The sequence below is a fragment of the Mastomys coucha genome, unplaced genomic scaffold, assembly GCF_008632895.1.
Source record: "Mastomys coucha isolate ucsf_1 unplaced genomic scaffold, UCSF_Mcou_1 pScaffold1, whole genome shotgun sequence".
NCBI lineage: Eukaryota > Metazoa > Chordata > Mammalia > Rodentia > Muridae > Mastomys > Mastomys coucha.
Genome location: NW_022196891.1, coordinates 84,223,334 through 84,236,904, shown reverse-complemented (window position 1 = coordinate 84,236,904; position 13,571 = coordinate 84,223,334). Strand labels below are relative to the sequence as shown.

The 13,571-nt window shown below is 40.6% G+C and overlaps 1 protein-coding gene across 4 annotated transcripts in view; it reads left to right on the top strand.

The window, feature by feature from the left end:
* Spata17 (spermatogenesis associated 17) overlaps positions 1–13,571 on the top strand; it is a 229,704-nt gene that overhangs the window by 41,916 nt on the left and 174,217 nt on the right. For 3 of the 4 annotated variants that reach the window (XM_031338137.1, XM_031338127.1, XM_031338155.1), the window contains 3 exons: positions 2,572–2,622; positions 10,254–10,421; positions 11,767–11,870. In XM_031338137.1, the coding sequence (XP_031193997.1) occupies positions 2,572–2,622; positions 10,254–10,421; positions 11,767–11,870 (323 nt within the window). The remainder of the gene's footprint in view (positions 1–2,571; positions 2,623–10,253; positions 10,422–11,766; positions 11,871–13,571) is intronic. The other variant, XM_031338146.1, reaches the window with a different exon arrangement.

Here is a 13,571-nt window from a genome sequence, read left to right as displayed (position 1 = left end):
TCTGTTAAACTTGGGGATTCTTCCTCTGTTGACCTTGGGGATTCTTCCTCTGTTGACCTCGGGGATTCATCCTCTGCTGACCTTGGGGATTCTTCCTCTGCCTTGCATAGAAGGTGTTACTCTTCTTCTTCTTTTCCGCATTCCCTTTTGACATCTGTGAGTGGGCATCTTATTTGGCATTATACTGTAACAATGTACTTTCCCTGTGCTTAGTATTATGATATCTGTCACCTTCTTATTTAAAATATACTTGGTGTCTTTGTAAGAAGGGATAAAAGGCTGGTAAATAGTAAAGAAAGTAAAAATTCTCTTTGCTGATAAATTGCAATAGTTTTTTTTAGTTTTGTTTATGTTATGAGAGTTGCTACCATGTCCTCTACATATCCAACTACATGGAAACATTAATATAACAAAAAAGCATTGTTCAGACTAGAAAAAGACTAAATTGAGTGACAGGAAAATATGAAATGGGTGCCTACATCTCTAAGATTACACATAGATGTGTACAGTTCAAATAAATTTTTGAGTGTTACATGTAATAAAATGTACAATTCAAGTCATTTAACTGCTATTCAGATGCATTCACATTTAAGGATATTTTATCCTTAATTATGTGTGCATGTGTATGGGTGTGTGCACATGAGTGCCTGCACAGGACAGATGAGGGGTGTTCACCTTGGCCTGGAATTATGGCAGTTGTGGGGCCTGGGAACTACCGAGCTCAGGGCTTGGGATGAGTACTACGGGCTCCTAACAGCTGTGAGCCATCTTTCTGGTAAGGCTAGCTTCAGCATGACTTGAATAAAAACAATGTGAAAGTAAGTACTTTAATTCACCTCAATAACAGGAATTATGCCACATTTGCTTTAAGGAAGACAGAAAAGCTAAAGGCAGTAATGTAAATAACATATTGCAACCACTGTGTTTTAATTGCCCAGACTGTCGATGAATCACACATCCCGTGGCTCTCCACAGTTTGTTCTGGATCAGTCTAGGCGACTCCCACAGGCTAATCAGAAGGAAAGCCCTTTGTACAGATTCTTGTCCATCATGAGGAAGAAGTGCCCATGATAGAGGGCTGAGGTTTTTGTCCTTTTTCTTCCCAGAAAGCTTAGCAATCATAAGCTAGCATAGAGTTCTGTTGCCTGCATGGCTTTAGATTTGATAAAAATGCATGTGGTTGTATTTTATAAAGGAAAGTTCTTAGGAAGGTTGACACACTACTGGCTGTTCTGCAAGGTGACTAGCTGATCAGAAGGTCAGTGGCTGTAGAGAGTTAGAACATTGCAGGTCCAGACCACGGTTACAGTTTGTCTTGACATCTTCAGATTCCTTAGTCATTCTTTGCCCACCTCTGTGTCTGACCTAAAGTCTTCTTGCTAACATGTGAAACCTTTCCGAGTGGGTGAGAAAAGCCTCTGATTTCTACCAGCCAAAGTTTAAGATTTCATCAGCAGATCTGAGGTCTATAGCTAGTACTTCCCTGCTTTGCTGTGACCCTCCTCCATAACAGATCCACCAGTGTGTGAGAAATGTGCCATTTTATGACTTCCCTTGTTCTCTACTAAAACTTCAGTGTTACCATGTTACCATGTAGGAACAAATTTGAGGTAACCTGAATCTGTGTTCCTGAGCTATGGTCAATCATATCTGGCTCCAGAATCAACTATCTTTCTCTTTTGAGGTGAGAATGGTGTTTTGTGTTAAGGATATCACATTGAAAAAATATACATATGAATTGTTTTCCTGGTGAGTTTGCCGTGGTGAGTTCTGTGACTTTTTGTTTTTAATTAAAAGACAGAGCAGTTAGGTAAATTTAACTCAACACAGTACTTTCATTAGAATAAGAAACATTGCTAAGTGCTTCTTTATTAAACATAGATTGAGGCATTAATAGATAGAGTATCTTTCTTGGAAACCAAGAGTTTAGGAAACCTTCCCTCTACCAAGGGATTTACTGGAACGTGATATCATTATATTTGTGATTTTATGGAGGTAAAATGAATACTAAATGAAACAAAATTCCCAAGGCTGACTCAGGAGGCAGCTAAGCACAGCATCTCACATAGATGGTTGCAAGGCACAATTTTGCCTCATCACTGCATCCGTATCCTTGAATGGTTTCGACTGAAGACAGCATTTCTTTGAATTTTTCATTAAACCCAACGTCTTGAAATATGAATTCCTTTTATGTTCCTGTGAGTTTTGGCTAAGAGAACCCCAGTGAATAAATCATACAATACGATGTGTCACCAGCACTTGTGAATATTTCTGCTTTGTTATTCTATTCTCAGAAGAGCACCATTGATTATCAAACTCAGCGGAGAGCATTTTATGATCATATATCTCCATTAGCTATGAGTTTGACTACCATAGATTTTTCTGGTTAAGCTTGCATTATGTATTAGGAAGCCTATCTCTTCAATACAAAGTTTGATTTCATTTTCTAAGCCCAGAACTCTTATTATGTATTATGTATAAAGATTCTTATCCTTTATATGTAAAAATAGGCCGCACTGTCTTTATGTAACTGAAATCTATGCCATCTTTTCTCTTTCTCTTGTTTCACAGGCAGCATATTATACTATGAAGATGAATCTCTACAATGAAATGGCTGTCAGGGTAAATATCTCTTCACTTGTTAAACAGATGAAAAGTCAATTGTGCCCCGCATTCCCTTTTAATCAGCCGAGCAAAGCAGAGGAATGCAAATCCAGTCGCTGCACTAATGGAGGAGGGGAGGAACACTCCTTACAAAGTTAGCTGTGCCAACCCCCTGGCAGCACTGACAAGAGGCAAGTGTAAAGCACACGGTTCTGAATGCCTGTGCTTCACAGTGTCGGGACCTCTGCGCCACAGCTAAAGGAAGACCACAAATATTAATGAAGTAATGCATGAGTGTTCATATGTCATGATATGGACATATCATGATAAATACATGAACACTGCTCTAAGATCTAAGAGTCCCACTCACCTAGTGCAATTAAAACTTATTCTTATGATTTAACAATAATAACGTTTGTTTCCTGCATAGAAATTCTTTTCTATCATGTCTGTGTTTGTTTTCTGTGCTGGTTTTCTGACAGACAGGTGACCTTAGGGCTGGTGATATGGCTTAAATGGTAACTGTTTGACTTGCAAGCCTGAGGAACTGAATTCTGATCCCTAGAACTTCTGTAAAAAGTGGATTGTGGTGGTGCTACTTTCCCAGTGCTGGCAGGATGGGGGCAGGCTGGTCCCTAAAGTTCATTAGGTAGCCAGGATGGGGGCAGGCTGGTCCCTAAAGTTCATTAGGTAGCCAGCATAGGCAAATTGATGAGCTTCAGGTTCACTGAGAGACAGAGAGACGTTAAAAAAAAAGGCTGGCTGGCTGGAGAAGGATTGATGAAGACCCACTATGCTTCTGACTACCATTCGAATGCCCACCTGCACATACTGACATTAATGTTAACAAGTGTGCACGCACGCACGCACCTCTACAAGAAGTTTAAAGGCTCCCTTCAGGGGCTTTTGAAGAGGTAACTTTGTCCCAGTGTAGAACAAGGCTGACGTGTGTAGAGACTGTAAATGATCCTCTAACAAAGATTGATTTTTAAGATTAGCTGGTCACAGTGAGCAGTGACTAGAACTGAATTTACTTATAAGCAGGGTTTCTCTTAGGTGGCATGTTAAGAACTTTGCTAGCATGACAATCGTCATTGATAGGCAGAGGCTCGTGGAGCAGAGCACTTGTGAAGACGTATCTGCAGCCTGTACTGAGTACGCGTCCATATTTTGGTAGTGAAGAACAAAGCACGTGGATGTGGTTTTCTTTTTACAGTAGATACCCACTCTAATGTGCTGTGTTTTTAAGGGGTCACCTTTTCTCTGCAGGATTTATGATCCTCCTCTCCCTTGTAGACCTTTTATTTCTCTATTTCACCATAGACATATTTTTCTGTTAAAACTGATAACACTTTATTATCCTTCCTGATTTACATGCTAGCCCCTGCCATAGCTATGTTGGAAGTCTCCTGGGGCCCATGACGGTCTCGTTATTCTTCAGTTTCCAGTGATTGACTTAGAGAAGTAGTTACACAGGTATCTTAGGGTGATCTTACTCTACCCTGTGGATGGAAGTCCTTTGACTTAAATGATTTGTCTCTACATCACTAAGGACTGAGCACCCTTGTTAAAAGAAATTACTTCTGCTGTGGATATTTAAAATGTTTAAATCCCAGAGTAGGCACTGTGGCAGGATGGACTGGACTAGAAATGCAATTGATTGGTTCCTGGAGAGTCCCTTTTGTCCTGAAGCACTTGTAGTGATTTCTCAATCTGGTGTCATTCCGTAGTCAAGCCACTGGTGCTGGGAGGAGGCCAGAAGACTCTTGTTTTGAGTGAGTTGTCTTGATTTTAGCACCCTGATCACTTCAGTTCAGACTGAAGTTCAGGCTTTGTGGGAAATAAAAACCATAACAGCAAGACAAACACTAAGAATGGCTTACACAGATCTGCAAAGGGCTATGGGCTTACGCAGATCTGCAAAGGGCTATGGCTTTAGTGACTCACCGTTACAGCTATGAGTTAATGTAAAGAACAATATCAAATGATCATTTCCTTTGTTTCTTTCATGTCTAAAACATAAAGACTGTAAGAAAAATTTATATAGTGACTCTACTAAAAAGTACCCAAGTGTGTATACATCAGGCTGCTTTTCAGTTCTTTAGACCACTTACAATTTATTCATATTTACCGTGCCATGCAGCAAGGGTGACTTACAGTAACGACTTTGGTGATTTGAAGGAGACACATTGGTAAAGTCTCTTTAGAAAGAGGATACTGAAGGTCTCATAGGCTGGGGATGGCTCTGTGGCTACAAAATGAAAAGCATTGGTCTCAGTCACAGAAACAAAGGTTCTCCAAGCTTGAGTGTTGGTATGAAGATAGGAAGGACCATGTCCACAACTGTAAGTGCGTAGCTCATGATGCTTCCACTACTGTGCCAATAGGTGTTTCTTTCCTCTCTCTGTTACTACAATTACATATGCAAAGCACTTAAATCAGTTCGGAGAAAGCAAAGGTAAGAAGAGCTGAGGATGAAGGAGCGAGTGCTGCTGTGCCCTCGGGACGTGCCAGGGCCTCGGCACTGGGCAGGGCGTGCTCAGCAGGCTTGCTGTCCAGGCTTCTGTCACTGTTATTTTCAGAAAAAAAACCTTTTGTTTCTCTTCCATTGACATTCAGATTACTATGGACTTTTGGGAATAAAGATATACGCAGTGGAGGAAACTCTGTTCTGTGAGCAGATGGCTTTTGATATATCAAGGTTTTGCCATTTGTCTCAGTGGTTAAAATAAACATTATTTATAAGACCACTCACAATGCGGTGTTACTTAATGAGGAGTATGCATCACTGATCTGACGAGCTTAAGAGGTCATTTAGAACTTGCTGGTTAACAAGCTGTAATCTGCTGAGCACACAATGACTTTGTTTAAAATTATCTGTTCAGAGCTGATCAATGACAATAATTGTTTTATTCCAATCACTTCTGAGAGTTCCTAATTACTTTGAAGGGCATGAATACTAGCCATTTTTTTTATTTTTTTATTTTTTAAAAGTTGTCACCTATTCACCTTGAAAGTAAGAAAAGCAGTGTTATAAATTTATTTTTTAAAAATGCTCATTTACTGGCACTTGAATATCAAATAGGAGATATAGAGAAATGCCCTATATTGGTTGTGCTCATGCAGGAAGGATAGCCACATCTCCCCCCCCCCAACACGACCCGTCTGTACTAGCCAGCACCCGTGTGCTAGCCTCTCTGCATGCCAAGTACATGTCTTTCATATTAGAGGCACTCTTTCTTCCTGTAAAGTACACATAAGACAGTCATGCAGAAAGCATGTTCCTCGGAGCAAGACAGGCCTGGGGCTGGGTTCTGACTCTGCTGTTTGTTTTTGGAATGGATAGATGTGCTGCACCAAGTTTCTCCACCTCGATTTCTTCCCATTTAACATGAGACCATGCCGTGTTCACAGAGTGTGAAAACAGAATCCGCTAGTGGTCTGCTTGGAAATACATGAAGCACAATGAATTCCAGCCCTTTCTCTTCCCTGACAGCTCTTCTCTTTGCTCACCCAAGGCTAGGTTCCTTCCAGCTCCTCCTATACACACATTTACACAAACCCACTTAAGTTATTGTGATGGCTAGTTTAATGACAACTTGACACAAACTCAAGTCATCAAAGAAACGGGGATCTTAATGGAGAAAATGCCTCCATAAGATCAGGCTGCAGGCAGGTCTGTAGAACATTTTCTTAATTAGTGATTTATGACGAAAGACCCAACCAATTGTGAGGGAGCCACCCCTGGGCTGGTGGTGCTGAGTTCTCTAAGAAAGCAGGCCCAACAAGCCAGGAAGAGCAAGCCCCTAAGCAGCAACCCTTCATGGCCTCTGCATCAGTTTCTGCCTCCAGGTTCCTGCTTTGTTTGAGTTCCCATCCTGCTTCCTTCCATGATGCAATACAGTGTGGAAATGTAAGCTGAGTCAACCCTTTCCTCCCCAGCTTGACTTGATGATGATGTCTCATCCCAGCAACAGTGACCCTGACTGTGGCTTAGTGTGAACAACTTTTCATTTTTAGCTTAACTATCACTTACTATGTCCTGTAGAATACAATTGTGAGTAAAGGATTTCACAATGGGCTATGTGCCAAGAATGTCAGGATCTCAGACGGTCCCATTTGAGCCTGTGTGGATGAAGTTGCTACTGTTTCCAGTACTTGCTTGAGTTGGAAAAGGAAGGAGCCGGGGCCATTGGCATTGTGTCTCCTCACATCCTCCACCTCAGCTCTCCACCCCCACCATCTCCCAATCTCATGAATGCCTTTCAGTGTTAGCATAGGTGACTCAGCCAATTTGTGTTTGTGCTCACAGGCTGCTCTTCTCAGAAATGGCCTCAGTCTCTGTCGCTCTGTCATTCACAGACCCTTAGCCACCACGTTCCACTCCTCTCTCACAGCTTAATGTCTGCTGAAATTTAAATCTTATTTGAATTTAGTAGTATTTTCAGGAATGAACTGTCCTCAACACCAACAGTGAGTGATACATTTTCTTAGGGCCTATCTCCAAGTGCCCTCTTATACAGTTGGTATGCACACAGACAAGAATGCTGCAGCGAGGGCACCCGGCCACCTGGTGACCTTAGGCAATCATTTGACCAGACTAAGTGTCAAATCTTTCTTCCTTCAACTGAGGCTCATAATATATACTTCAGCATGAAGTTGGAGCATTAAATTAGATGAAACAAGAAAATACTCTCTTCTTTACATACATATACTCTGCCTTGTTTCTCTGTTTCATTAGAAAATGCTTTATACCAATTCCTCCATATTGTCAGACATTACATGATTTTGATTTAATTATGGAGAATTTCTAAATTAAATATTATATCATTTTGAAACTTTTTTTTAATTTAAAGAACTGATTTCTAAATGAGATCATTTGAGGAGCTTGCTGTTGCTGCTCTTCCATAAGAAACTTGGCTCTGAGCACCTGGCCCACACCTGTAATGCAATACCTGCATGTAATACCTTCATATAACTCCATCTCCAGGGGATATGATACCTTCTGGCTTCTACAAGCTCTGCACAAATTTGCAGCTCTCCCATAGTTAAAATAGATAACACGTAAATCGGAAAAACAAATTAAGATAACTTAAAAACATTTTGTTGACAATCTCTCAATGTAGCTACGTGACATTGTGTTGTTACTTCATCTGGTTGGGAGAATTTCTGTCTCTAATACTCTCACAATTGTTGTGATGTTTCTTTGTTTTGTTTTGTTCTATTTTAGTCATGTTTTTCCACACTGAACGGCTGGCTAAAATATTAAAATACCCACATATGTCAGACTGTGAGATGAATGTGAAATGCCTTTTTAAATCACTAAGAAAAATTCTTTCTGTGATGGTTTCAATATGGTTAGTCCAGGGAGTAGCTCTATTCTGAAGTGTGGCCTTGTTAGAGTAGGTGTGGTCTTGTTGGAGGAAGTGTGTCACTGTGGGGGTGGGCTTTGAGACCCTCCTCCTAGCTGCCTGGAAGACAGAGTAGGTGCGGCCTTGTTGAAGGAAGTGTGTCACTGTGGGGGTGGGCTTTGAGACCCTCCTCCTAGCTGCCTGGAAGCCAGTCTTCTCCTGTTTGCCTTCAGGACTCTCGGCATCTCCCTCATGCCTGCCCGGATGCTGCCATGTTCCTGCCTTAATGATAATGGACTGAACCTCTGAACCTGATAGTTGGCCCCAATTAATTGTTGTTCTTTGTAAGAGTTGCCTTAGTCATGGTGTCTGTTCCTAGCAATGGAGATACTAAGACACTTTCAGACAGCATTGCTGTTTATTGAGTATTGATTCAACATTTTACTTACATGCATGTTAAGGTAAATGTTCTTTAGCTAAACTAAAAAGCAAAGCAAAACAAAAACAGTATTGTGGATAAAATTCCATGAACTGGGCACTAGATTACTGTATTGAATATGAAAATACATTTAGAGAAGATGAACATCCTTGCAGCCTTGAAAGTGTGCTAAATTAGGAAAGACTGTACCCTGCGGGACAGTTGTTCATATGTGAGTCATTGCACAGTTAAACCTATGGGAGGCCAGCAGTGGGCCTCAGTGTTGTCTTCTCTTCTTGCAGATAAATACAGACTCTTTTTTCTTTTCTTTTTGCCCACAGCATTGATATTGCACTTTACAATGAGGCCTGAATTGTCAGGAAAGCAGGTTGATATAGGACCAAAGGAGACAGATTCTCATGATGCCTGAGAGTGTCTGGGAAACTTGGAGCTTATTAAGTGTGTGACCACACGACTCCAGCATTCCTCTCAGATCAGAAAAGTGTAGCTATGTCTTTTGGTAAAAATAGGACTGCGTGGATCCCTGTGAGTGATACAAAAAGAAGATAGCTTCAAAACGAAGTTTCATTGGTTAAAAATTATAATACATTTATTTTTCAGTTATGTTTGTAACAATTAGAAGAATAGATTTGTGACTGCTCCAGCTCAACGGCTAGATACATCTGAAAGCTGAATAATTATAGGAATAATTATGCATAAGCTGCTTTTTTTTCTATGATGAGATAATATTTTTTTCACATAGAGATGTTCTGAAGATAAAGCACAGACGTAAAATGCTTAGGATCCCACTTGACACAGGAGAAGCCAGCTGTTGCTACCAGTGTCAACCAGCATTCAAAGTCACGGTCACACATGATGCAGCGTGGTACCTGGCATAGTTGCCAGAACCTGTCAGCCCAGCACTTGAGAAACAAAGGCAAGACTATAAATTTGAAGACGGCCTGGCTTCCATAGTGAATCTCAGGCCAGCCTTGGCTACTAGAGAGCTGCTATTCAAAGTGAAAAATAAGTAAAACCAACATAGCTATTAGGGTTTTCTCCCAATTCATAGAACTAAATACTTGAACCCAAGCCCTTGTGAATATATATATATATTAATATGTTAATATGTTAATATATATATATATATTAACTACAATTTTGAAAAAAGACACCATGAATTTGAAAGAAAACAGGGTTTAGAGTGAGAAAAAGAAAGGGGGAAATAATAATTATAATAAAAAAATTTTTTAAAAATTGAAGTTAAAAATAAAAGAACAAAAAGAACATTTATTTAAAGACAGACACATTTAACAATTTAATTAGACCTAATACAGTCTACAGTGCTGTGTGACTACATAAGCAACTTCTTGCCCAGGAAGATGGTTCAGTGGATAAACAGCTTCCCTTATAAGCTTTGGATCCCCAGCATCTATATAATGCAGTGGGAGTGGTGACCCATGCTTATAACCCCAGTGCTTGAGAGGGAGAGAAGAGGTATGGGGAAAGCTGGCTTGTTAGACTTGTCGAACAAAACAAGAAATGGAGAAGCTGCCTGAGTAAATATCTGACTTCAACTCCTGACCTTCACATGTATCTATCCACACATATGCCCACACATATGAGACATGCTAACGCACATGTATACACCACACACACACACAGCAACCATACACAAATTACAATAGCAGATAGTTAATTTTTATCTTTGTAATATTTTAAAACAAATATATTGGCACCACTTACATCTACAACTAATGTACTAACTATATTCATAGAAAAATCCCAAGATGCTTTTTGTGTTTTTATTTATTCTTGAGAGTTTCTATTTTTTTAAATTTATAAAACAAGTTTTTATCATTTACTTTCTCTTCCCCCAGTTTCTCCCAGATTCTCCTTACCTCAAAACAACAACAACAGCAACAACAGGGAGAGAGAGAAAGAATGAATATCAGAGCAGACAAATTTTCAAAATGAAAATAAAACAAATAGTAAAATACCAAAGAAACCAGAAAGCACACAAAAGCCATGAAGTCCATGTAGTGTTGGTGAGTTAGTTCTAGGCATGGGTCCTGGCCTGGAGTGTGGCTGATATACCAAGTGACATTTCACTGGAGAAACTGAGTCTCCCTCTCCCAGAAATAACCAGGGCAATGGTTGGGGTGTGCACTTCCCTCTCTCAGTGCTGTGACCCTGCTCAGACCTCGCTGTCACGTGCTGTCACGTGCTGTCGCATGCTGTCACGTGCTGTCATGTGCTGTGAGTTCATGTGTGGATCGGTCCGATTCCGTCTAGAAGCTGCTCTTGTTTGGAATGATGTACCACCTCTGCCTTCCAGCTCTTTCACGTGGATTTCTGAGCCTTGAGGAGAGGGGTCTGATAAGGGCATCCCGTTAATGGCTGAATGCTCCAAAGCCTGCCACACTGTACACATCATCCAGCTGTGTGTCTATTAATCTCCATGAGAGTTGAGCTATGGGTGTAAGAGAGTGCCATTAGGAATTATTCTGTTGTTCGGTTCCTGCAGCAGAATGATAGGAATGTTTACCCCTAAGGCTTGTGGTCGATCTAGTCTCAGGTTCTTTGCCACTTTAGCAGTGTTACAATATAGGTCCATCTCATGGAGTGAGCCTAAAAGCCAGTCAAAGTAGTTGGCTACTACTATTTCACCAGGCGGTAGTGGCGCACGCCTTTAATCCCAGCACTTGGGAGGCAGAGGCAGGTGGATTTGTGAGTTCGAGGCCAGCCTGGTCTACAGAGTGAGTTCCAGGACAGCCAGGGCCACACAGAGAAACCCTGTCTTGAAAACATACAAACAAACACACACACAAAAAAAAAACAAACCAAAAAAACAAAAAAAAACCAAAACTATTTCATTTGAGCTGCTATCACACCGGTATACCTGGCAGATATGGCTCTGCTGTAAGTAGCAAGGTTACTAGCTAGGTGACATTGATGATGATTTTCTCCTAGGGTGGGGTGCAGAGAACCACCCAGCATCATGAATGCTAGTCAGTGGAGGTGAGGCTTTTAGTTGGCCACCAGTTTGACTTTTCGGTGTTCCATCATACCAGTCTTGTCTTCCTCAGCAATAAGGCCTCCACCATCAGGTGTGGAAAGCCACCCAATAGCTGTGGCGGCATTCTGTGCTGTTTGAGAGAGGTGCCCCATGCGACCTCTTTGGCTAGTGACTCAACAATATGTAGCCCATTCCTGGCACTAGAGGTTTACTTGGTGGCATAAGATGCCTAGCTGGGGCATTGTCCAAGCCTTTATTTGATAGATGATACTAGACATTATCATCTTGAGTTTTAAGAAGTATGTTTTTATGAAAAATGTTCAATACTATATTTATCTTTTTATTTACATATTTTATCTTTTTATCAACAATAGATTCAGAGACATTGGCGTGGCTTTAGGATCCGGAAATATTGCTTTAATTATTATTATTTGAAAGAATATTTAAGAGCTGTTTCAGAGACCAATGACGCAATTAGGTAAGTACATGACCACTCATATACTAGTGAAAGTTTACGTGGACTGGACACTTGATACTTATTGTTATCACATGTGCTAGTGAAAGTTCACATGAACTAATCAATAAATAGTTATCGTTATCACACATATTGGTAAAAGTTTATGTAGACTAGTTAATAAATACTTATTGTTATCAAACTTAGTGATATTAGTGTTGGTAATATAGCTGCATGGTTCTATTTATTTTAAATGTTTATTGTTTATATGTTAAAATATCATATATTATTGACCTTAAGTTAGATTATTTATGTGTGTAGTGTGTAGCCCATTTAAGAGTTTACTTTTTATCCAAATTTACATAATGAGTTAGATTTATCTCTAAAATGACCCTGCAGATGAAATCTCCAATAAACCTCACATGTATTTTGAGAAACAGACAGAATAATGAAAATTTGCTTCTGAAGGAAGCAAATATCCCAGAACATATGAAGGGGAGCATATGACAGCAGACAGTGACTTAACATCTGATAAGATAGGACTTGGCTTTTCTGTAGTGTGTGTGTGTCACAGTGCTGCTCAGTCAATTTTCAAAAGTTGTGTGTGCTTTCCTATCACTGTGGTTTAAAGCAGTCCCCCTGTGTGATATGCCCCACAGCAGTGACACAATTGCCATGTGCCTGTAGGTATCATAATTACAATCATTATTTTGTTCTACTCTTAAATCTTTTGTAACCAAGGATACCAAGCAATGGTTTGTTTGTAAGGTCCTTGCTCTCAGGTGTGTCTTCCTTCCTGAGGGCCTCTCCTTTTACTGCTTTGTGCTTTTAATCTGCTAAAACATTTTAAACAGATTCCATGCTGGAATCTGTAGTTCGGCCAAAGCGCAGTTTTGCCTAAGTGGAAGCCCCTAAAGTTCCCACATCCCCTCAGGCCTACTGGCAACACCAGTGTCTCCATCCTTTTCTGCGGTCCACAGTTCCATCTTTCATAGTAGCTTTTTTGGATACAAATCCTTGCTGGAGATGTAAGTGTTCCATTTGTGTGCTTTACACACCATTGCATTACAAACCTGCAGGACTCTAAGAAGACTGCAAATAGATGATTTAAGTGAGGCCACCCAGTCTCAGAAAGAGCAATTACATTCTCTCTCTTATAAGGAAGCTAGCCAATGGTGTGTGTGTGTGTGTGTGTGTGTGTGTGTGTGTGTGTGTGTGTGCACATGTGTATGTGCATAACCAAATGTACATGTAAGTACAGTGGAACATGCACAAAGAGAACAAGGCAGGCCAAATATCAAGGGATGAGGACGGACCAAGTGCAGGCAATGGCTTGAGTTCACATGTTCCTGTGGCTTTACTTTGTTTTTGTTTTTGTTTTATGAGACAGGGTTTCTCTGTGTATCTCTGGCTGTCCTGGCACTCACTTTGTAGACCAGGCTGGCCTTGAACTCAGAAATCCACCTGCCTCTGCCTCCCAAGTGCTGGGATTAAAGGTGTGCACCATCACTGCCCAGCTGGGTTCTTTGTAAATTTGTGATTCTGGCTTTTAATTTTTTTAAAAAAAATTAATATAACTATGGAGTAGGGAGATAGCTCAGTCAGTAATCTCTTTCTCTGTAAGCTTCAGGACCAGAATTCAGACCCCCAGACCCCAGTGAAAACTGGGCACCATGATGAGTGTCTGGAACCCTGCACTGGGGAAGGAGAAGGAGGCTCGCAGAG